The 26,392-nt window shown below is 42.0% G+C and overlaps 1 protein-coding gene and 1 long non-coding RNA gene across 2 annotated transcripts in view; one reads left to right on the plus strand and one right to left on the minus strand.

Annotated features, from left to right (window-relative positions):
- Positions 1-19,139, minus strand: part of JAZF1 (JAZF zinc finger 1) — a 188,121-nt gene extending 168,982 nt beyond the window's left edge. The window contains exon 1 of the mRNA XM_040547695.1: positions 18,884-19,139. Coding sequence (XP_040403629.1) covers positions 18,884-18,998 — 115 coding nt within the window. The 5' untranslated portion in view covers positions 18,999-19,139. The remainder of the gene's footprint in view (positions 1-18,883) is intronic.
- Positions 19,140-19,935: 796 nt separating this feature from the next.
- On the plus strand, positions 19,936-21,956 carry LOC121065141. Its single transcript, XR_005816921.1, has 2 exons — positions 19,936-21,614; positions 21,752-21,956. It is a non-coding gene; the product is annotated as an uncharacterized LOC121065141 (long non-coding RNA).
- The last annotated feature ends 4,436 nt before the right edge of the window (positions 21,957-26,392 follow it).

The following is a 26,392-nucleotide window of genomic DNA, read 5'->3' on the forward strand; positions in this document are numbered from 1 at the left end:
TGGACTCTCGCCTCAAAATCATGACACAACAGGTTGCGAGTTCATATCCACTACAGTGACTAGGAGAGATAACGCAGTGTTTGTTGAACATGCTGGACAATTATCTGAGAACTAAAATAAATTACTCATATACTCACAGAGTTCCTGGAAAAAAGGCACATTACCAGTAACATGAGAAACATTTGCTACAGAACAAAAGTATGTAAACAAAACACAGGCAAGACAGGCATACACAGTTACCCTGTACCATATGGCGCATCACTGCCAAGAAAGTTCGAGTTACAAAGATTTTAAACAACTGAAACTTAAAAATGAGCAGAAGTTAGTTAAATGCAGACAAGGAACCAACAAATAACTGTTACTTGTGCACACAGCCCTTACCCACAGAAATCACCTCATAGGAATTGTTCAGCCTTAGGTGAGGCACTGCAGGGACTCTTAAAAACCATAGTGCAGCTATTCAAACTGCATGAGGCACTAGGATCCATGATTTAGAGGAAGTTACCTTTCTTTCAACTCACCAGTGGCCCAACTTTAAACCACTCTTTTCCTTAATTCTGAATAAAACACACAACCAAGGTCCACAACTATAGATAACTTCCTTTCGCCTTTCACATTTTGATGATCCAGAAGACCCCTTTCAGCCCTGTGCAGGGGGACCAAGTAAAAGCAAGGAGGATTAAAACCTGAGCAATGCAAGAGCAGCCCAAGGTGGGGGAGCAGCAAAGCCAGAGAAGGGAAACAAAGACACTGGAGGAAAAACAAAACAAATTACTGCAAAAATATCAATCCAAGTTCCTAGCTCTCCTAGTGAATTATACAAGAAAACAGTTCAGCTGCAAGCAGCTACAGCCCAGAGAACCAACAACCTGTTCTCATCTGTGAGGTAAATGTGGTCAAGGTAATGTCACTCTCACACTATCCTTCTGATACTGCGGACAACATTTACTTGTAACATGACCTACAAGTCAAAAGAAAACCCTCTTTTGACCCTCGAGTATTAACATTCAGGTGAAAGAACAAGGACTGAGGAGGGACAGAGCTGCAGTTTGTATAGAAACTTGGTTATAACCGCACACATGCTGCGTAACCCTGGCAAGCGCTTTCATCTTTTACCTTGCAGGCAAACATCCCTAGATTTAAAGAAAGAAAAAAAAAAAAAAAAAAGAAAAACCACACACCTGTGAATGAACGAACATGACAGTGCGATGACCTAGAAATATCGCCCTGCCTCGTGATGTGCGAGACCTCAGACAGTCACCATCCATTTCTGCAGAAGGCAGGAGTTGCGGGGGGGTAGAAAGCAGAAGAGAAAATAAATAGAAGCAGCCTTCATGGCGGTGTCAGACTCCACGAGCAGGCCTTCAGCCAGACCACAATCTGGTTTATGATTCACAGAAAAAGAAACTACGTTATGTTCACAGACCGTCATTTCTGCCACAGCTTCTTTTATGGGCAGCGGTTTTGGTAGATAAACCGTATCTGAGTCAAGAAGCAGCTTCAGTAAGCACCTCAGCATCAACCTAAGTCGTCGGCACGCTCCTTTCCAGCTCTGCAGCACTGTGCACTGCCGCACAGGTGGCTTCAGAGAAAAGTGACCCCATCAGTGTCCCCTGTCCAGGGAAGGCAGACGGTGATAAGCACACCGAGAGTACAAGGATGAGACAAGTGACATTCACAAAGGAACCAGTTGCTAATCAGCACTCACTGGGATCCTCAGTGTCTTCACAACTTGACATTACTTTCTGGGTGGGAAACGATTATTCGGGATCCTAACTAATCTGTTCTGATGAGCAAACGTATCAAGTGGCATATGTGACATTTTCCCCCCTGCAGCAGACTCTGCTTACTTGAATTCCTAAGTTCTTGAAGAACATAGAGGATACACAAGACATGAAAAAAAAAATCAATAAAAACAAAATAAAAGACAGGAAGATTTGCTAGCTACAGGAAAGAGCATCCCTTTTAGTCCCACCACTGCCTACATTTTATTCATCAATTTTCTCTTCATCCAGTTCCTCTCTTTCTGCAGAGACAACCTAGCAGCAGCACATTCTTATTATTCAACACAGAGTCAAATATAATCCCAGATGATTAAAAAGCAATAAAACACTCCTTCAACAGATAAAACAACAGAAACAGAGTCAGAAACAGCACTCTTGCTGATCTGGAATCTCTCTCTCCCTTGCCTTCTTAGGGCCATTTCTGGCACATTCTTCTGGTCCAAATACACACAGATGAGGAAAGGTTACAGAAGAAAATAAATATATATTTATAAAATAAAAAAGTCAAAAGACAGCAAGAAATAACTATAAATATAGCAGCTAATATAAATAAGAAGTTCTTGAGTACTTAATCAACTTTGGATTCAGAAGTGGTCTCACAGATACTGCTCTGCAATTAAAGCTCACAGACACAACACAAAGCTTAGAAATTAAATTACTTGGCTGCTGGAATAAATATTTATGGTTCACCTCACCTGTCCACATATTTTGATCATTTAAGATTTTCTCCTTCACAATCAATTGAGCCGACATAGCTATCAAAGGCTCAACAGCAAGATTTGTGTGATACAGAAAAACAAAGGCAAGAGTTATTGTAAATGTGTTTTAAAAAAAGAAACAGTAATCAGAAATATTAAGTATTTGCATACTCCTCTGAGTAAAACTCATTTTGAATTATATGATGTCCCCAACTTGAAAGAGGAATTAGACTTCAGTTTCCTACGCAAAACAAATTATTTATTTGCATGCAACATACTTACATGTAGACAAAGGAAAAGTAAACATTCTTCACGCATATATATGTTCATTTTTATATACTTATGTGTAGGCTTAGTTATGAGGCTACATCTCCTGATATGCAGATTGGGATCTTTACAGTGGAGAAGTCACCCACGCACAATCCAAAAGTGTCAGGGGTCACCAAAAGACTGTTTTCAGAGGTGCAAATTACCTCTCTGTTTTGTAAGCGTGTGAATCCTTCCTGCCCACACACCTGTGGCATCTCCAAACAACTCTTGTCACTGGGAGGCAACGCAGCCTTGCTGCCAGTATTTTCACTTACACAGTGGCCACATACAGAAAGTCTGAGAATTATGATTTTCATCAGTTTTACTACTTGTTGAAAGATTCAGAAAAAAAAAGGAAGGTGTCAGTGCTTCAAAAAAAAAAAAAAAAAAGCACATACCCAGAACACAACCCCCAACACCACCACACAGATTTGCCATTTTACTCTTCTAATGTACTGGTGCCAAAGCGAAAGTTCAAGATCTATTACACCAAGTGGAAATGCCATGAAGGAGGAGATCAGACGGCAAGACAAGCAATTCAAATCCTGTAATAGCCTAGACCTATTAACATTGTGTAGACAAGAGTGGCTTTTATCTTATTCCAGTCTGCTTTGCAACAGGCCTTCCTATTTCCTTCACCCCCCAGTACAGAATCCACAACAGCAATGCTGGTTCACACAGTTACATGAAGTTAAAAACATGCAAATTCCACTACTATACTGTATTTGATAAGCAGATTAATCTCTGTAGTCCACATGCACAGCAATGTGTTGGCCACCTCTTACAAGCAATATAATCTGTTCATCATGTCAGTGGAAGCAGAGGGAAATGTCAAATCATAGAGGACTAAATCCTCGATCCACAGCAACTGTGTGCAACTTCAAAGCTGTACACAGAGAAGAAAATATGAAGTTGAAACAATGCAGAAATCTCTACCTAGTGGTGAGGCACTGGTGATCTTTAGAAGTCATATCTGGCATATTCATTTCTATAGGAACACTGGATATATGCTGAAAAAGAAAATGTAAAGCCAGACCCCTCGTGCTCACAGTTGGCTACAGAGTGCAGTGCTCGTAAGCCACGTCCAGGAAGCAAGGAGCACTATTTTCACTTTCCCACACCCAGTTCAAGCTGGTAGTACTGACACCACAACAAGTGCACATCAGCAGAAAAATACTGCATGTATCTCAAAATCTTCACTCCTTATCAGAAGGCTTCTGCATGAGCTGCTCCCTCAAAACTAAAACATGAAAATCAGCTGATCACATACACGCACATGCCCGGTATGAGACCCAAAGAATACAAAATGTGTAAGAACATGTTCAATCTCAGGAAATGCCTGTAATCAATCCTCAAATTCAATCCCCGACCAAATACAAAAACCCCACAAGCCACTATTCCATTTACCTAATTCCTTAAATCGGGCCCATCACTGTCGTTATCTGAGTTCTCGAACACAACTGACAAATATGCACTTTGCAGCCTATCTCATTACTACTACACGTTTGTGAAAGGCAGATACACAGACTTTTCTCAGTTCTCCTCCAACCAAGATATCTGTTAAAAAGTCTGTGTCTCCCCAAGCCAGCAACTGTGTTATTCAAGCCGTTCTGGTAAGGTCACGTCATCGTTACTGGATGTCTTTCGTATTACAACACATCCTAAGCAACAGAAACAAGATTACAGCTAAACAAGATTCTGGTATATTAACATGTCCATCAAATAACTAGTAAATGTAATGATTAGGAAAACTTTTGCAACTCATGTAACGTTCTCGAATCTCTTCCACAGCACAGAAATAACTCTGTGCGCTCTCTGCACTTCCTCCATTCTCAACATCCACGAAGGGAGGATGGAGCAGACTAAATAAATCTACCTCTCACTACCACAACTTTTCTTTCCCCAGGTCATCAGGTTGGAATAGCTTCCAAGCTTCATTTATCTGCCAGTATAAACACTTCCTATGGCTCCGCCATGTAACAATGAAACAGCTTTGTTTAACTAAACCATGTATGTCTATTTTAAAAAGCAGTCAGTACCAAAAGATGGCACTGCAAAAGGCAACGCAGTTTTCAGAGGATGAAGAGTTCAGCAGTCCCTAGATATAAACCCTTCTACAAAAGTATCTTATGGTGAATGTGCAGGAACTAGTATACTCCTCTCCCCCTAACACAAATCACTATTTCTCCCCTCCTAAAGTAAAGGAAACTCAGAGAGTATCTATAGATATAGGACAAATTATTACAGAGCAATGTCATAGCTGTGCTATTCTTTTGGATGCACAGCCCAGAAATCACCTATGCAACTGGAGATAACAAACAGTGAATATATCCCACTGTAAGACGTTATGTGAGATACCATACAAACTACTGTTTGTCTAAGTCACACGGATATACGTGCAACTGGAAGGGGCAGTATTTTGTTCTGGCCAGGTGAACTCATGACTGTTAGGATATGATGAGCTGTTGTGATTGTAGGAGTCCTTTTTCACATCCCGCTGCATAGCCATGGCACCATAAGACCAACTAGCAGAATACAAGGAGACAGAATGACTGTGAGACTTCAGCTTCATCTACCTACGGATCAACAACAATGTAGAATACTTAAGATGAGACCACTGCGCAGCATGGGTACCAACTGAGAAAGCAAACCTCCTTTGCCATGCTGTAAAACATTTTGGGGTTCAAAATATACAATACAGAGCAGTTCAACCTGTTGCATTGTATTAACATGGGGGGCAGCCAGTTCCTTCCCTCAGACTCATGAGATGGAAGTCTCACCTTCCATCACCTTCTGGTAAAGGTCTCTGGGCTTACGTTCTGCTTTTAGTGAGAAGTCAGAAAAAAAAAAATCCAAACCTTTGCTTTCCCGAATGCTTGTCATCAGTTCTGCCTAATACATTCTAACTTCCATCATCCAAGACGTGTGGTTGCTTCACTTCAGAGGTTCAAAGGTGGAAAGCTGTAATGGACTCATGATGAGGAAATCAGTCAAAAAAAAAATAGTCAGGACAGGAGGTTCACATAAGCAGTCACCAGACTAGCTGCAGACTGCCTGCCAGGGAGGTTATTATTAGGAAGTCTTTTTTTACTAAGCCACCTACCTGTGACAACAAGGTAGAAAGTAACCAAGCAGTAGCCAGAAGGAAAAGCCTTTATTATCTTGGAAAGAGATCTATTCTGCTGTGGAATCACTGGGAGAGTAGGAGAGTGGGGAGGAGACAGAAAGAAAAAAAGCAGTTCTGCTACAACAGCAATGGAACAATGTTTGTTTAGAAGGGATGGGCAACTGCCAGTCCTACTTACAACAAATCCAAGGACTCCAAACATGATGACTTTAAAACTGACCTTAAGGGAAAGTCTACTGTGTTCTTGAAGGAACAGGAAAAGGATATGTCATATCTGACAAGGAGATGCACTATTTTTTCACGAGGAGTGCTTCAGCATACACAGTCGCTTTCTCAACGTGCTGAACACCAGTTCTCTGAACTCTGCCTTTTGGAGCAAGTATTCAGGTTCTCAGCATTCTGAGCAGGAAAGCCAAGCAAAAAAAATCAAGTCTCAGGTACATGAAGTTGTGCTTCAGGATGAAAATATGGAGAGAAACGATCTACATCGAGATCATTAATGCTGCTCTTTAGAAGTGTGATCTAGACCAAGTGAATTAAGTAAGAAAGTATCTAGACAGATTACCTTCAGAGAAGAAAAATTCTTAATACCAAGAGGGATTCAGCTTGAGAACTAAGGTAGATAGAATAACCTATAGAGATGACCCAATGTGAAGATTTATAGTAATATGGACTATAGGCATTTTCAAAGTTAATTGACTGTGAGGGCAGTATACTGAGGATACTTTAGGCATGTTTTAAGAACGCTGAATCTCAGTCAAGTACACACCTCAAGCAAACTGCATGAACATCCCTGACCACCCACTCGCAAAGTGAGCCTGCAGAAAATGAGTAGCCAGTATAGTTGTTCCTGAACTGGGGGTGTCTCCGACTGGCAAGAAAAAACTTGGATTCTGTTCAGGCGGGTAACTCTGCCCAGCTTCTGCGATTCAAACACTCCAGCCAAGACTGACTGCCTGTTAAAGAGCCTATTAAAAAAAAAAAAAAAAAAAAAACAGACTTGTCTTTCACAAACTCCTTCTGTTCCTTGCTTCAACTTCATATTTCTTCCTTCTTTACTCCTTGCTATACTCTGCTTTCTCTAGAAGGGTGAAAATCAGGAAAAAGTTGTCAGGCATTAGTAAAGAATGCACCCAATATATGCACCTGGTATATGCAGATTGGAGTCTCTTTGACCCCGAAACTTGGTATTTCAGCATTAGTTCTTCAAATTGAGAGACAAGCATAGACATTTGGCGAAGATGGAAAAGGAACCTTCTGGGTTTACAGGGTTCACTTAGTAACACATGGGCCTAATCAGTACAAGTAAAGTATATCATACTATTATACCTATGTAAGCAACCTGTTCCTAGCTGCACTTGCCCTGTAGAGAATCAAAAATCAATAAATCAGAACAATGAGCATTCACAAGTAAAGAAGGCTTTGAGATTTTACATGTTGAAGTCGTTCAGTGGTTCCAGGACAGAGGAGCAGTAGCAGCAGCTGTGACAGAATGGCTCCAACTCTGATGGGGAAAAATAAACCACTCACCTGTGGAGCAGCAGAGAACAAAAAGAACAGTCAGAAGGGTTAGCAACAGGTGAGTACAACCACAGGCTAGAGATTTTCTGAAAAGCAGTAACAGAACAGTAGACAATTTCTCATTTGCCTAAAAATCCTAAAACATGTCTACCAGCTCTAAAACAGAATACATTCTCAGTGGACATTTATTATGCAAAGGGCAAACCACCTTGGGTCACCAAAACCAAAATCCGTGGTCTGTATGGGTACCAGAACTACTGAACATAACTACTTATCAAAAGCTATACAGTGCCTGAGCAGATCCTCCTACAAGGACAGCAATAGGTAGATGTGGAATTTATCGTCCCTCTCCTTCCATCAGGGTTTGACAGAAGAAAAGTCAGGTGGCAGGGTATGAGTGGGGCAGCATCTTCCTAGTTTAGGAAACAGCTAGGAGATTAACAGAAGAGAGATTTAAATGTCTGTCTTTGTTCCACATGTCAACACAGATAAAAAAAAATATATATATTCTTTTATGCCAACCCCCCACTACGTATGGGGTTTTTGTTGCTGTTGTTGTGAAAGGGTGACTAATCCTACTCAACTGTCTTCCCGAAGTGCAGGTACTGGAAGTTTTTTCTTCTTACCTCTGCAGTTTACTATCCTGTGTCAATTTGCCAGCAAGAAACTAAGTATCTGGGCTCTTCCTAACCAGCTCCCTTCTGCTCTCACTTTTCACCCTAACCTCCTGCATCTCTCCAGGCTTCTGAAAGAAATATTAGTTGGTCTTCAGTTAGAATTAATATTTTTAAATTACACATGCAGAAAGATCAACATCAATTATTTTCCCTAACTGTTGATATAGTAAGTCTAGTAAAACAAAATGGCTGTAAAAAAACGTTGCATTATTTCACCACATAAGTTAAAACCGTCTAGACAACTGTATGCTCAGTTACACACCCCAGTTCTAGCCACACATAGCAGAGAGCTACAAACAAATACTAATATGCCTTGAATTCATGAGGTGCCAAGGATCTTAAGCAGTCACTTGTACCACTGCAGGCAAAATTCCACTCTTTTCCAATATTAAAGAGAGTTGGGGGAACCAAGGTGGAGGAGAATTCAGTTTTCAAATGCGATGGCTTCTGAATAAGCAGAGACAGGGAAGAAGTATTCCTTCATTTCCAGAACACTTTCTGGTACTAAGGAGTTCTGCTGCTGGCACACTGTGCTGTTTGCAAGAGCAGAAGGGGTCACAAGCTATATTTGCAGTACATTTCAGAGGTCAGTGGAATAGCACAGAATTTGGGTAATACTGCTAGAGAAACTGGATTTTTTTCCTTCCTTTCTTTTTTAAATAATTCAGATTGCCATCAAGGGGAAAAGATGCAGCTACAGAGCAACTCAGTATATCACCATAACATTCATTAAGCTAATAAATTAATATTCATTTTTATTACACTCATTTCCATATTTGACATGCATTTAAGGGTATACGTAAAGTTCAGGTTAAGCAATAGCAGATACACACATTCTCACTGATCTCTTTCATGATGGTTTCAGACTCTGTAATATGAAAATTGCTCCAGAGCTAAAATCCATTAGGTAACGGTAGCTCAAAGGTAATTTCTTCTACAGAGTGATTAAAGCCCAACCAGCTCATATTAAAATGCAATAATGTAATCAAAATTGTCCAGAAAAGGTAACAGCAACAAATACCTTTTCCCCATCCTGGGTATCCAGTTATCATCTCACCTTAACAAGCTTCGCTTTCAGGCTCTTGATATTTACCCTGGCTCTGGAAGCTGGTTCAGAGAGCCTTGGCATATAACTTTGTTCCAGATCACCGTGTCCAACGCAGACTTTATCTCCCCACTGAATCTGGTCTAAAGAGAGCCCTGGTAACCGCCCCAAGATAACTGCGAGCAAAGACGGGATTATTTGCTCTGTTCTGAAGACTCACTCTTCACAATCTCACCAAAAGTTGCCAGTGAGAAAGGGGTCATTCTGGATAGCTGAAAGAAGAACGAGATATTACATCCAGATAACTCTCTGGATAGCTGCCCTGGGACAGAGAACAATATTTGGAAGTACTGTTAAGCGTGACCACTAAAGATAAAGCACGAGGACTGACACAGCTACAGCAGCTGCATTTCTCATCTATAGTAGCATTTACATGGTTCAGGATTATTTAGTCAATATAAGAGATTTTCTGAGATGCAAGGAAACTGCAATGCTAGGTCCATGTATGAAAAGTCCTACAGCACGGGTATAGAGCACCTCTAAAGTGTAGCAAGGGCTTACACTGAACCTGGGAAAAGGAGATTCCCTGGCACAGCCCTCTGAAATGGAAATACATACAGAAAAAGCAAAAATCAAACAGCAACAAAAAGCCCCACACAAAACATTATCTTCCCACCCTCTACAAACCATACCTCTACCATGCTCTGTCTCTTCCCAGGAGCACACAGTGCTTCTAACTTCACTAGAGGACCCTAGGCCATCCTAATTCCTCCCTGGAAGGCTGTGCAAACCAGAGGTTTATTGTAAATACCTCACAGCTTTCCTCCTCCTTCCAAATATCAGAGTAGTCCTAAGCAACTTTTTGTGAACTTGTTATCCCTTCCAGGTCCATGGCACTCTGCACTTGGATGAACAAGCCCCATCTCGAGAGCACAAAGCAGCATACTCCTGAGCCTCTTTCTCTCTCTGCTGTCACAGCTGCGGAGAGGTTTTGCTCCCCTTCCCACAAATCCATCTTTTTCACATTAGCGAACACACTAAATGAGTCAGGAAGTTCTAGCAACACGGCCTAAACAAATCTATGGGGAAGAGGAGCTATTTGGGGGTTTCTTTGGAACTCTACAGCATTTACTTATGTCCCCCTCTATCCTAATCATGAAGAGTTCATACGATGAAGCCTCAGTAGAAAAGTTCTGAAATGCAAATGCAGGTGAGTGGGTTTTTGTTTATTTGTTTTTATACATCAAAACTGGGACCTTAATAACTCTCGGAGTGCTCAGGTAACCCAGTGTAAGAAACAATGATGCCTGCGAGGTAGCAGACACTCCTCTGCAAGTTAAAGAAGCCACAACACTTCTACAGGTTGTCAGAAAAAGATGTAAATTTTCCAAGTTTGTCGCCAAATTTACTCCAATCTAAGTCTGTACTTTGAACTGAACACAAAAGCAAACAGGAAGCAAGGGCAGACCTCAACAATTTGGTACACAGGCTTCACCTGCAAGCAGATAAGCATCTGAAGTCCCCATGAAGCCCTTAAATGAATTCCTGTAACACGCACACACGCTGATGAAGATGCTCAGAACGATTACAGCTAAAAAAAAAAAAAAGTGAAATAACGACAGACAGTTTTGTTCCCTGAATGCCACAGTCATCTATCACAACATGGGGCCGAGTTCACATTCATGTGCCCATGCCAATCTCAGATAGCAGTGAAATTGGATCTCTGGCGTCTTACATGTACCAGCCTGCAATTTCTGCATTAAAGCTCCACTTACAGCTTCTGTCTGGATACCTCCTACAAAGTAAGATGACCACATTACTGAAGAAAGATGCGATACTTTACATCTACTTGTTTCCACAGCACACTCAGATATTCAGCAGTTCTATTTTTATTCAAGGAATATTTACTATTTGTCAAAATATGTTGGAAAAAAATATATTTCCAGAAGGAACAGAAACATTTGCAGCTTAGTCAAGTTTGACAATATAGTCTTAGAAAAAAGCAAAAAGTGCGTGTGGAGAAAAATCTCAGCAGTGTCCAAATATTTCCTAAATTAAAAAAACATTTTGTTGGAGCAATTTCAGAAATGTCAACATTTCAAAATGAAAGTGCTCAGCTTTGCACAAAAATCTCTTAAAAAAATCTTTGTAATTCAAAGTCAGAAGAAATGTTTCAAAATACATCCGAACTAAATTCTGATCTTTGGGGTCATAAGACAGTCAAGCTTGGCTTCAAATCCTATTGTTTTTTTCCACTTTTTCCAGTTAACTGATAAATTCTACTTAAACTAATAAATTCTATTTCTACTTCATCCTTCTACCACAAGACAGAAATGGAACTAACAGCTGTATTTCAGTCATTTTTTTTTATTATTCTTTAATGTATTATATTATCTTAAATGAAAGTCCGCAGTAGTAATGTACTCCAGTCTGGGCACTCATCAGAGACACAAACAGCACTGCAGCCTCTTTGGTCAAGTAATCCACTCCCTGTCTTTGTCACAGCAAATAATTAAGAAAGAGCACCCTAAGAATTCAGGATGAAAAATGCAAAAATCAGTATCAAAGAAAATGATTAGACTATCCACGGGAATATTTCTTGTATTCCACAGGTCAGAATATTACTCTAGCATCTCATAACCAAAAGAAAGTATAATAAATAAAGCATTTGCAAATGTCTTGGTGTAGAGTCAGACACTGAGTAACAGTAATTGGTTGCTTAATTTTAATTGTGAAATTATTCACAGACCCTTTTTTTGTTAGCTACAGCTAATTTAGCAAATCTATTCTTTAATTGTCACTGTTTCAAATTAACACTAAAACCTTAGTCTGTGACTTTCTCAATGTGTACTTAGCTATCTACTTAGATTTTTATCAAATTTTGAATCACTGGCGTTTACTAGAGACAAAATTAATTCTTAGTAAATCATAGCTTGCTCAAGAAAAAGAATTATAAATAAAGAAAAAAGCACATTCAGCGGCAATATAAAAAGTACACTGAAAACAGCTGGCCTCCAGCGCTTATTTGTTTTGCATGAAAGTATTCTGCAGCCTGTCACAAAATATTTCTGATAACTTGTTTATATTTGCACCATATCATACAAGAGGAAGAAGATAGAAGAGTTTGCCTTCAGATTAGACAGGTGCGTTTCCTTGTCTTTTTAGCATCACCTCCTCCTCGATTATTTTTTATTATTCATATCATCTTTTCACATTCCCCAGGTAAAGATTAGGTGAAAAACAGAAGATTTGACCTGACTACTTTACATTCCTCATAAGGACGGCTGCTCAGCTACAAAAACGTTCTCTCATGCCCTGAAGAGCAGCCACAATAATCGCTATATGTTTTCGCCCCCAAACAAGTATGCCCTGCACAAGTGAAGTATAACACAACCACTACAAGTTACCTGACGTTTCTTCGACTTGTTTCATTTGCTGAGTTGTATTTATTTAGGTTTGCTGTTGTACAAGACGAACAGTCCCTGCAAACTGCCGGTACGCAGCCCCACAACAGGCCTCACCCAAAGCCACTTGAGTAGGCAGAGGAAAAAGAAAATATTCCTATTGACTTTATACAAGGCCTTCAAACTTAAAAAAGGAAAAAAATGTGTATGTAACACGTTAACAGATGTTTGTTTTCAGCCCTTTCTTCCTATAAAATAGGAGACTGAAACTTTAAGCCCTGAAAATATTTTATGCCTTAGCCTCTCCATCTAATCAGTAACCTCAGAACAAGAACACATTTTGTCATCGAAGTATCAAAAATCATGTTTTAGTTGAAGTTTAATGGCAATTCCATTTACCTCCATATGATTAATATAATCTAGGCTTTGTCACAAACGTTGCACTTAATGTTTTATCACAATTTAAATTCAAACCCAAAGAGCAAAGGAAACCAGACCTGGAAATGAAACAGAATCCCAAAATCTGCTCTGCTCAAGATTACAAGTGGGGAGGAGAAAAAAAAAAAAAAAAAGGTGCTGATCAGAACTGTTAGTCACAAAAGACTATTTAAGATAGAAAAACCTTCCTGAAATAGAATGGCCTTTCTCACCACACCAACTTGCAAAGTGAGTAAGCAACATCCTTGGAACATACATCCTTCTACATCACTGTGAGATGCATTTTCCATAAATAAATTTTTAAAAAATTATTACAGCTGGACAGAAGATTAAACTAAGATAAATATTGCCACAATTAGGTTTAGTTAGTTGCTTTCAATGAACAATAATTGGTACTGCTGCTGAGGTAAATAAGTGTAATTGTTCATTTATTTTGCAAGGCCACACATTTATGCCCATTACATAGCATAGCAACTGAGTACAGGCCTGTCCTCCAATTTCCAGGTACTGGAAGAAGCATCCCATACACTGACTATTTTACCTTATTTCCGCATAGGGACTGCTGCTCGGCTAGAAAAACATTCTCTCATGCCCTGAAGAGCAGACATGATAACTACTATATATTTTCTACCCAAAACCATCCCATATAGTTGCTGCATCGCTTGCGGTATAAGAAGCCTTAGGATAAGAACTACCACCTCTTCAGAAAAGCAAATCTCAACTTCAAATTTTAATTTATACACTAAGCAAAATGCTAAAAAAGAGTTGCATGACAGTAACTACCTGTATCATCTTCCTATTCTTCTAAAGAGCTCTGCCTGAAGTTAAAATCCTTCCAGGCTCAAGTTTGCTAGCCCTCCCATCAGTGCTGACACGCGTAGCCCCTTGTCCTCATCACTAGCAACATGAAAGTTTTGCATCTTTTTATGCTTGTTTTACACAGCCCACTGTGAGCTCCAATATAGGAGCTGTCACTGACATCCCACTGCACTTTATCCAATATGCTGGTGGAAGTTTCCCCAACACAAAGGGGAGCAAAGCAAACATCTCAGCAATACCAAATGCCATTTTTGCGTGTGCTCGCAGCCAGCTTGTAACTCAACACCTTGCAGCAAAAGTGAGGACATGGCCCAACCTTTATTAGCATTTCTGAGAAAATATTGAAAGGGCCAGCTTCAAGCAAGCTACACGCATTCACCCAATGGATTACGAAACCACTTGAACTCCTTGCTGCAGAATTTGGCCTCCTGACTGCCTAATATTAAGCACGAAGTGAAGTCATTGAAGGCAGCAGATGCCGAAGTTTCAGACAGAATTTCAGAAGCCTCTTTCCTCCTTCATATGACCTGAACTTTTCAGATGCTCAGTATTTTATACGCAGCTTTTGATCCATCTTCTGCAACTATTCGTTTGTTGACGTTTTGTTTTTCTTGCTAATCCTACTACTTGAAAAAACAGCTGCCTGTGCTCTCACAGCAAGTACTGTTCTGTTGCAGGAGCCATCCTAGTATTTGGGAACCAGTCAACTTTAATGAGAAGCACCACAGCTCAGCTCTGACAGCCAAGGCCACTATACAAATACCTTGCTGGAAGCTATTCAATAACAGGACTTTGTGTGTGCAGCACCAGTAGATCATCTTAGTTTGTGTGACTATTCTATATGCAAACATTTGGAGTTTTTCTCCCTTCAAGATCTGCTAGCCATTTTCAGCACAATACAATTAACAACTTCTACCTCCATTAATGTGCCTTCTGATTTATCTTTCCCATCTCCTCCTATACACAGTGTTGCTTCTTCAGGCCCACTGTTGTATGTTCAGACACTCATTTCATTCATATCCATTTCTCAGCAATCAACAGGTCTCAGGAAAAGCAGAACTGTCCAGGTAAGCCATAAGCACAGGTATGTGTATGTCATGTCAATATTTACCATGAAACATGGGAGCACATGTGAGCACATAGTGGCTCATATAAGCAACAACCTCATCTGCACACGATTAAAAATACCCAAAATAAATGTAAATCAAATTAGATATATATGTTGTCAAAATATGATAAAGTGACTCAGCTAAAGTCCTGTCTCTATTTTCAGACTAAACATTACATTAGGAGCTAGCTTTAAGGAGGTACTGACCCTCCTCTCTAAAGAATACAGATCAGCTATGAGCAGATTAATGAAAACAATCAAACTACAGGAAAAAAGTGTGTAGCCCTCTGGACTTCTGAGAACAGATGACAAGGCCCCAGAAGGTTACTTATACCAAGTTAGATTTCAATATAATTTCAGAAACGCTCTGTGGAACCAGAATTGCTGTTCCTAGCATCACAGCCTTACCACACAGTCTAACTTTTGATGAAGGCATCATCAGGACAGAAGAAATGCAATAGAAATCGCCATGTTGCCACATCTGAGTAATTAGCAGTTAGGTTTTTCAGTTCTTTCCCCCCCCCGGCCCCACCCTCTTCTACACAGTACTCTTTGGGTAAATAACTGTCTTGGACTAACGTAGTCTATTCTACAGCGTGAATCCAGCAAAGAGCAGTTAAGTTGGGCCTTTTGCTCCCATCCCAGAGACATCAGAAAATAAACCAGGCTACCTGCAAGTGAATAGAGTATCTAAAATCCAAGAGACAGGGAGACCACCTACTAAAGCAGACTAAAAGACACCCTCGTTGGCATGCATACAGGGAAGGTGACAGTACTTCAGGTTGCACGAACAAAGTGCTGGTAGAAAAAGCTCACAGAGAAACATTGCAAAAATTACTAACCAACAGTTTTGAATCAATGTCTATTTTCAGCTGTGAGCTGCAGAAAATGAGAATACAGCCGGTTTGGTAGTCAGCACTGCTGCAGAATTACAGGAGTTCCTCCTGCAGAACATGCTCTCATTGCAGAGAACACTGTTAGGGCCCTCTGAAAGGCCCAAGAGCAATACTCCTGATTTAGCATAACTATTCAGTGCAACAAAACACACAAAGGCAATACTTAAATGCAAAAACTGAAAACGCAGCAGCTGATCACCATCTCAGATGTGAATGTTTCATCCAACAGGCAAAACTCTCCCAGGTTACCTGCACTGATTTTCTTTTTTAAGGTACTGGTCATTTATCAGGTGGCCCCTAAGATGTAAGGGGGAAAAAAAAAGAACTGCACAATGAACGACTTCATTACTGTATCATTATTTATGAACGTTATACTACAAGTAAGAAAAGGAACTACAGAACCCCTCAGAAACCAACTGCATTCCGTCCCCAAAATGCCACAAGTGTTTCCTTATAGTAAGTTGAGCTTTACTGGCAAGGCTGATGAAAAAGACCCCTGGGTAAGTATTTGTTTTTACTGGGACAACTGAGCTCTGAAAAAATGACCAAATCCTCACCAGCAGCACTACACCGACGATGTGAATGACTGTTAACCCACCCTGTGGAATGTGACACAGCAGCAGCACTGCAGCAACTGGAGCTACACGGAGGGAGCATCAAGAGCCCATGCCATAAAGGTCTCCCCACACAGATCTGTTCGCAGCATCAGGCTTGTTACCGGCACTGCAACACCATTTGCCTTGCAACCTCCCACTTCAGTTTAAAGTAATAGCGGAAAATAACTCAATTGAGTTTTCTTTTTCTTGCAGCACACACGGAATGTCCCAAGCAACGTATGTTTTACATGGCATGTTACACTGCTCTGCATGCCAAAAGCTACACTTATTTTTTAACATGACAAATTTTGGTGCACATTTCTAGACCTGCGTGACAGAAAGCGTTGGACTCTGTCTGCATCAGACTTACTGAGAAAATAGTTCCAACACAAGCTCCTGTTCAGGCATTTGCTCCTTTATTTCAAAGCTGCCTTCAGAAATATTAATCACTTCCTGGCAGAATCCGTATTGGGTGAGTTTTCATCCTCTGATCCTTCAAGCTGCTCCAGGAGCACATCACACGCACCACCTTTTACAGCTGAGGCCTCCATGTGAGGACTGGGATCCATTTTGGTGCAACAGGTGCAACTCCCAACTGATTTGTCAGGTGTTTGATAAAGGTGAGTAACGTAATATACCTGTGCCTTGTACTCACGGGCAGGTCAAGTTTAACCTACCGTCACGCTGAGGTGAAGTGTTAAAGTATAAGCAACCTTACACCATTTTGCACCACTTAGTACACCATCAGTTGCATGTGTGATATCATATGTGCAAAGTGTCCGTTCTGCGTACTCCATGTGTTGGCCAATGCCATGTAACATGTATGTGCACATGCTGAATCAGTAGCACTTTATTAACTTTGAGATAGGAAAAAAAAAACAGGTAATATTTGCAACAGAATTAAATATACAATTATTTAGGAATTACAGTATTTCCAGATAAAGTTCTCCTCTCTGCTGAGAAGTCTGAGAACTGCTGATCAGTGATTACAGGGCAATGCACAGACCGCATGGGCTGGACTCTATCTTTTCTGACACCCTGCAGGCTGTGACATCTATGGGCCGATAACCCATTTGAGGGACACACCAGATGACTTACAGGCTTTCACTTTGGGTAACTGTTTCCCCTGAGCTTTCCCGTCGTGATGTGACGTGGGGCGTAGGAAAAGCGAAGAATCTGAGATTCAAAAGAAAACCCCCCAAGAGCCAGCAATATCACAACAGCACACTTGAACCGCACCGAGTCATAAATTACACAGTTTTGTGGTGTGTGGTTTTGTTACTTCATCCTAGACATCATGGTAATTAGGAGCAGCACACCTTTCATCTTTCTGACCCGTAACATTATATGAATGTGATGTTATACTTGCAATTTAAAGTTTGGTGGTTTTTTTTTGGGGGGGGGGGCGGGTATTTGGGCCTGCCTATTAAAATGTAATTGAAGTGATGAAACTAGCGTTCGTTTCAGTTTGTAGCAGCACTTTATTTCCTTATACTTTCACCGAAGCACAGCAGCCTGCGGCCCACAGGCACTTAAAACTTCAGCATCTCCCCCACCACCACGCTGGCTTTGGAAGTCGCTCTGCCTGGCAGAACCACCTCCAGAAGCTCACTTTCTTTGCGCTCAGGCAGCGGAGAAGAAAATCGGTGCCTCAGGTTTGAGCCAACACCTGCCGAAGCAGCACACCGGGGGGGGGGGCCGGGGCCGAGCCGCGGGGCGCTGCCTCCCCGCCCTCAGCGCGTCCAGGCGGGCACGCCTCGGGCCTAGCCGCCGCCGGAGCAAGGCCGCCGGAGGGGGGCGAGGGAAAGTTGGCGTGAACGGCCGGCAGCCGGCAGCCGCGCCGCCCCCTGCCCGCGGCGCCGCCCGGCGGCCCCTGCGCACGCTCCCGCCCGCCCACGAGGCCCCCCGGCCGGGGAGGCAGCGCCCCGCCGGCCACGGGGCTGAGGGGAAGGAGGGAGCGGCGTGGTGGCGGCGGGGGGAGCCCGCAGGTGATGGGCTGAGGGCGGCGAGCGGAGCGTCCCGGCGCTGCCCCGGCCTCCCCTCGCACGCCGCCCCATCCTCGCCGCCACACCTAGCAACGGCGCTGACAGGACGCAGCGGCGGGAGGAGGAGGAGGAGGAGGAGGAGGAGGAAGCGGAATGGCTGCCGCGGCGGCGTCTCCCTCCCTCCCTCCCTCCTTCCCCGGAGCCCTGACAGCCAGAGCCGGGGCGGAAGCAGCAGGCGGCGTGCTGTGCCCGTCCTCCTCCTCCTCCTCCTCCGGGTCTCTGCACTCCCTCCTGCCAATGCAAACTAACTCCCCCTCGCCGCGGCCACCGCGCGTCCCCCGCACCCCGCCTCCCCCGGGAGCCCTCCACGTCGCTCCTCACCCGCCGGCCTCCCTCCCGCTGCACCTTGTGCCCCGCCGCCCCACGCCCCCCCGGCGTCCCCCCTCCTTCGCCCCCGCCCTGCCCCGGGCACTCACCGATGTGGTTGTCCTCGATGTGCTCGATGAGCTCCGCCAGGGTCGGGAAGTGCAGCCCGCAGCCCCCGAACCTGCAGGCGTTGGAGAAGAAGGAGGCGGCGGCGATGCCTGTCATGGTGTTACATCGAGATCCCCCCGCCGTGCCTGCTCTGCCAGGGCCGGCGGCGGCGGCAGGGCGGGGAGAGGCGGGGGCCGGGGGGAACGGGACGGCGAGAGGGAGATGGGGAGGGAGAGAGAGAGAGAGGCTGGGGGTGGGGAGACGAGGAGGAGGAGGAGGAGGAGGAGGAGGAGGTGGCGGCGGCGGCAGCGTCGGGAGCGGCGGAGGGGAGGGGAGGGCCGGGCTGGGTGGGGGGAGATGAGGCAGCCGCAGCTGGGAGGAGGGACCAGCGGCGCTCTGTAACAGCTGTGCTACCCCGGCGGCGGCCGCCGGCAGCGGGAGGAGCGGGAGCAGGGCACCCGGGCCGCCCCGCACCGCGCCGGGGGTGGGTGGGCTGGCAGGGACCGGGAGCGCCCCGCCGCCAGCCGCCAACTTTCGCCCGCAGCGGGGACGGGGCGGGGGGCGGCGCAACGGCGGGCCCCTGAGGTGAGGGGAGCCGCCCGCCAGGAGCCAGGCGGGCAGCCCCACGCCGGGAGCTCGCGGTTCCTCCTCCACCCCGGGCAGGCGAGGCCGCCCGCCCGCCCCGGTGCTTACCTGCGTGGGCCTGGGGCACCTGCGGCCGGGCCAGGCCTCCGGGGGTCCCCTCGGGCACAGGGCCCACCCCGGGGCCTGATCCGGTGGCCGCAGCCCCGCGGGTGTAAAGGAGGAGGAGGAGGGAGCGAGCGGGAGGCACCCACCTCGCTCTTGAAACCTATTTTGACTTTTCGTCTCCAGAAAGCTATTCAGTGGAGAGGCTGACTGATTAATTGATTTTAATGAAGGTCTCCCTAGGCTCAAATTCACAGACAGCTTTATTTAAAATTAAAAAGGAAAAAAAAAAGAGAGAGTGCTTGTCAGGAAGCCTTCTCTTTTTTTCCCCCGCTTCTGTTTTATAATAATCTTTTTCCATATTTATATAGTCCTACAATACTATTAATGATTTTGAGGAAAAGTGTAACTAAAAAAATCTCAATCTCAAAATCTGTATAAAGCTCTCTTAATTGTCTAGACATAAATAACTGCACTGATCCCACTGATGGATAACAGCCCTAGACTGTTCTCATCTCTATAAAATTAACCATGTGTATAAGGATAAGCAGAATCCACATGTGTTTTATTCATTGTATTGCAGGTGGGGATGTTCTTAGCATTGCTGCAGGAGCTAAAGAACAGCCAAGCCTAAAAACACAGTAGAATGATTAGTGGATGGAAAGATAAGTATTTGCCCATTTAAAAAGGAAAAATCCTGGGTTGTGATTATAGTGCCCTATGTATCACAGAACTTACCATTTGTGGTGACAGAAAAAGGCTATATCTCGTACATTATTTTAGTCATCTCCTTACACATTCACTTTAATATTTATGAATTTTTGTCTCTTCCAGTTGTATGTTTCTTAATGCAAGCACAAACCCTATTTGCTGGAAAAAATAACGTGACACAACCTTTTACTTTGACAAGTAGAACTAGACTTTGTAAATAGAGTTTGCAAATAAACTTTGCATGCCCATGGGATGTTGAACCACAGAACAATGTTGTACCGTTCACGCATTAAAAAAAAAGGTAACAGACACGTGGTAGTCCACAGAATGTTTTCAGGATGGAGAGCAACAGTCAACCTGTAGCCTAGAAGGTCGGGGAGCTGCTGCTGTTAAACGTTCTATGAAAATGTGTAACTTTGAGTAATACAGAGGTGTTTGGTATCAGACATCTGCTGTTTGATACGCCAGTTTTGAGCGTAACTGTTTTAGAGGTAACTAGTCTCAGACGAATAGTCTCCACTGTCTTTCTGTTACTGAAGAAACTTGCTCACTAAGAGTTGACTCAGCAAAGGAGGAGTTGTTCCTGGACCATGTTCCTGGAAGCTCATGCTGCACAAGTTGCTGTCATGAATAATGCCACAAAATTAAGTATGTGCAAGTGTCCATGTGATCAAGGCATAAAGCAACAGTGGGTGGGGAAGAGAAGTAATATGACAAGGTAAGCATCTTCTCTAGGAAGTTGCAGTTTTGGAAGCTAATTTGTGTAGTCAGGTACATAGGCCTTTTTAAACCTGTAGTGGTTTTGGTAAGCATGGGTCCTCTGCACTGTTAACAACATCAGGACTGTAGAGTTTATATTTTTCTTTGCGCCCGAGTAGGCACTGTCTCAGTGTAGATCGGCATAAATCAAATAGAAAATTTCTGAGGTAGGAATTCAAGATTAATTTAAATGTACATTCAGTATAAGAATTTTCTCAGGGCTGATCTACCATGTTCAACAGGTACATGATTAAGTCTGTTAAAAAACAAAACTGTGATGGACATTGGGTTGGTGTCAATAGCTGGTTATAGCTGTTAATAAAGAACACTTGCTACCTACAAAGAAATCAAAGTAGGTTTGTAGCCATCAAGTAATAAACATTCATGGTTAACCCCCTGCTTGTAACAGGCAATATCGTGATTGCTTTCTGATGTGTGAACTTGGTCAGTTTGCTGCAGGTCTCTTTTCATTCATTGTTTGCTAAATTCTCTGGAATTTTTAGACCTTTTGAGTACTTAACTCTTGCAGTGGTTGAGAAGAGCTGGAAAGTCAGGAGCCATTCAATATCCCATAGGGTAAGTATTCACGTCAGTATATTTTTATGTAATTATTCCTCTTACTCCGTGGGGCTTGATTTTATAGATATTCAGCCTTAATGGCTTCACTAGAAGTTGCTAGTTAAGTCACATATTTTTTTCCCCCATGATTTGAGCTATGGGCCTCGTTTCAATGTAAGGGCAAGGGACTAGGTTCAAGACACAGGCATGAACAACCACAACGAAGAACGTCCTACGCTCAACTCTTTTTATCCGAGATTCACTGATATTTTTGTCGCCATCTGTGTATTACAGATGGGGAAAATACATTGTGTTCATATAAGAAATAGTTGTTGTAGAATAAACTACTATTCCTCCTAACTTCTTGTACTTCTTGTTTTGTTGTTTCCTAAGTATTATCTGGGAATCCTTTTTAACAAACTTAATATCACTAGTTTACCCAATCCAATATATCTTTAAGTCCTTTATTATGAATAATCGTTTTCTTATTCAGGTTTCCTGGGATAGAAACTATGGTGTTCATACAACAAACTAAGAGAAGGAGCTCTGAACTTACTCCCTTGTTGTTTTGTTCTGTGGGAGAAATAAATGCAAATTGGACCCAAATGATTTGTTAAGCTGGGACTAATTGCTGAGTAGATCCATTTCAGGGGTGATAATAGTTGTCTTAAAGGATACTTTAAATAAATGGAGCTGAGAAAAAAAGCTTAAATGGCTGGTAGGCCGTGCTTTATTTATTTTTGAAGAGGTTAATTTGAAGGCCACTAAGAAGACCCTTAGTTCAACAACCATTTCTGCTTTGGCAGATGCTTGCACACAGCAGAGAGCAGGGCTGCATGCAAGGAAAAGGATGTGCTATTCAGACCTCATTACAAGACAGAGGGATGGGTAGATTCCTAGACCATCTGATTACCTGCTTAGAAATATGTATGTTAGGTCTGCGTCTTTTCTTCACTAACACCATGCCTTTGTGCCCCATTTAAACTCAATTTTGGTAAATAAACGTTTAGAGTAATTTTAATTAATTTCTTCCTAAAGCTGATGGTTTATAGTCATGGTTTGGTAAGATCCCTTATCTCCTTATTCTCTTAGACCTTATTCAACAACTTTTGACTGCTGGTCTTTCTAATAACCAATTTCTACTAACGACTTAATAGTTACATTGTGCTAATTAACTGCTGTAGCATAACTGCTGGGCCTTATCTGAAGATAGATTGCTACCATCCACTCACACTGTTCTGGATTCCTGAAAGCTGCTTTTTCTGTCTTTATGCTCTCTGGACTGCTAGAGGTCAGAACTGGAAACACTTGGTAGTTGCTGTCTTTGGCTCTCCGAGGGTGATAAAGCTTTTGTTGAAGATATCACCCCCCTGCCAAATAGTAAGGAAAACCTAATACTTGGTTCAGAGCTTTATTTACAGTATCATTTATGTAAAGTTCTTGTTTTCAGCTGCGTTTATAATAGAGCATTACTGAGAAGATTGTTATGACTCTTGTACAAGAATGACGTGAATCTGTGAAACTTTAAAATTACAGTCTTAATAGAGTTCTGATTGTTAAACTATTGAAGTCATACTTGAAACATTTATTTTTTTTTTCCCCTAAAGAAAAAATAGTTCAAAGATAATTGAATATTACAAAGAAGTAGTTGGCAACACCTTCCCCTAAAAATCACTTGTTCATCTTTCAGTAACATTTTTTAACATTTTATTTCTGTTTCCCTCTGCAAACTGGCAATGTAAAACACATCTCACAAGTTGAGAAGAATTCACAACAGACACATCACTGCTGCAAAGTCATTATACAAGTAAAACATATTTATGCAGTTTGTGTCACGAGAATCCTATTTTTAATTTATACTGCTGAATTAGTTTTCTCTTGGCAGTGCACAGTGTAGCTTCAGGGTGCAATGGAAAAATAAAATGTTAAGCTGGGAAAGTACTGTATTCCCCACTAGTTCCAGATGCCCCAAAACAATAGATAGAAATCCTGCTTAGTTGAACTTTTTGAGAGACTTGCACATTTTCAGAAGGACAAAGCTTCAGATAAACAGGAGATTAAAGCTGCCTCTGTACTTCCAGTTACCTGTACCTAGAAAAAAAAAAAGAATCTTCTTGCCTTATTTTGACTACTTCAGAAAATTTGGAGCTTAAATGATGTTACAGCATAAGCTGCTCTTACAGTGTTAGCCTGCCTTGGAGCTTTAAAATACAAGCTGTTTCAATGGTCTCTTCAAAGAACCTGCAATTACATCAGTATTAAATAGCCTACTCTATTCTTACTATGGGTTATAGCAGCATACTTTTCTAAAACCTTTTATACTTTTTTACTCAGACAATTGGGGATAATTAATGTATACTTTTAAAAATAACTGGTTAGAGAAATAACACAATTTTGTAAGCTTACCTCAATGAAAGGTAAACTTGTTCTTTAATTAAAGCTAATAGTAGTACAGAGTGAAACTTTCAGTCTAATAGTTTTTACAGCCTCTCAAAAATGCAGAAGTCTCCAATTCTGAAAATTTTGTCTTTTCCACTTTCACTTCCTAAATTGAGGACCGTGGCATTCCATGGCATCTACTGACATAATAGTTTATGAAGTCAGTCAAAAAAAGATGTTCACTCCAAAATGTATCAAGATTATAGTATCATTTTCACAAAAATTAATCCTAAATTAAAACAAGCATTTACTTGTTTTCTTTGTTTGAGTAGAAGAGTCATCGCAACTCACAAATGCCAGAAAGTCAAACTCTCTTATCCTCTGACCCTGAAGATCATTTATGATGCTATAGTTACAGGATGATTTAAAGCGATCCTTAAGACTGTTCTGTCTTACATCAGTGATCTGGAGTGCAAAGACGTGGGACACAGCAGTGGTTTAGTGCCATCTCACATTTTCCTTCCAATTTCTCTGCACTAAATCAAAATTTAGTTAAGACAACCCAGGTCCTTCATTTCTGGATCTCCTCACAGAGAGCTGTGTATTTTAGAGCCTGCAAACTCAGTACAGACTCCCTTCTGTTTAGCCTGAGAATTTCCCATTAAAGAAAAAAAAAATCTTTCATTGAGCCAAGAATACCAGCAATACAGAGAATTCTGCACCAAGGCATAGGTTCCAGCAAAAATGCACTTGCTAAAAAGTACAGAGGGTCAGAGAGTCCCCTGTGTTCAAGCAGGAGTGCAGGGAATTCTTCATTTTCTTAAAAGATGTGTCCTTCTGGCATCCCTAAATTAGCTTAGGGAGAAGAAGGCTTTGACATAAAGTCAACTGCTAGCACTAGGGATGGTGTGCAGTCCCTAAGAGTAGAAAGTCAGGTAACTTTGTTGACAGGAGGATTGGCAGTCGTTGACTACAGAGCCTGACATTGCTGGAAAGGAGATCCACAGGACAGTGTTCAGAATCAGATCAGTTTTCAAATAAAAGAAAACCCCATCTTAGAAATCCTCTCAAATGGTCTTCCATGACAGATGGTCAGAAGCTCAGCTGCAAGAATGTTGTGAATCACTCACAGTCACCACCATTGGTTTGTCAAATAAACGTGGATTTCTTGTGACAGCTTAAATCAGCAATACAAATAACACGCCCATTATATGGATCAAGAGGACTGAATATCACCACTGCAATACTGAATAAAAGAACAAGAACATCCATCTACTAGTGAAAATGGACGTAGTTTTTGAGTAGTAGCCTAGTCTCTCTGAACAGACTACTCCACTGAGCAGATTGCTGCTACACGTGGCTTACTTAGAATCACTCGTTCAAATCCACCAATGCATTGCATCACTAGAAGTACTGGACAGGAATAAAAGAAGCAGAATCTCTAGAATACTAAAGTGGAATATTAAAATGGTGCCACACAAAGAAATCCAAACTGAAAAAACTCACAGGTCAATAGTACAATATTAAGAAAAAAAAAGGAACAGGGAGAAACTGTGTAGAGATTTATCTGAGAGAAACATGGAAAAGGGCAGACCATCAAGAATAGAGTCCTAACACTTCCACAAAGACAGTATTTGCTGTATGCCATACCAGGCAAGGGAGGCAACTCCGTATCAAAGAAAAGGAGAATCCCCATTGCCAAGAAGGCCCAAAGATTCCCTCGTTTTCTTCCATGGAGTGCATAGTTGTAAAGGCTTCAGAATTCCTCTGATACCTGCCATGTGTATTATATCATAAAACTTAGGTTAAAAAAATAATTTTGGTACATTTCCATGAAATTTATCCTTTTCCTCATCTGCATAACAACGTGTAGGGTTTGAAAGCTGTGAGATCTGAATTCCTTTGAAACCCCACTCGTTCTGTGTATGTTCTGACTTGTGTATACCCACTGTCTGCAGTGTAATTTTAGGTATTCAGCTCTTTGCAGAATTTCATCTGTAAACAGCTGCGGAAGCTCCTGCTTTACATAAACAAAAACTACTCATCATAGTCTCAGAAAGTCATGGGTCTGTTTTATAAACAAACAAACAAAAAATGCCTATGCATAATGCAGTATTTGGAAACAAACTTGGACATTACTCACTCTTCAGAACATCTCCTGATTTAGTTATCTTGCACAGAAGAAGCTGACATGCCTCTGCATTAGATGCCAGGAGCTCTTAATGAGGGAAGACTTGAAATAAAAGAGGATAGGTTTGTGATGTTTTAGTAAGATATTATAAAGCACTGGCAGACTGTTAGAATGTCTTACCTCTTAGTTTCAGCTGCATCCTGCAAATTCACCGTATTTCAAACTAAACAATTTACTAACTCACCAATAACAACTTTTACAAACTGCAATATGTAAAAGAAAAACC

The sequence above is a fragment of the Cygnus olor genome, chromosome 2 (assembly GCF_009769625.2).
Source record: "Cygnus olor isolate bCygOlo1 chromosome 2, bCygOlo1.pri.v2, whole genome shotgun sequence".
Lineage (NCBI taxonomy): Eukaryota > Metazoa > Chordata > Aves > Anseriformes > Anatidae > Cygnus > Cygnus olor.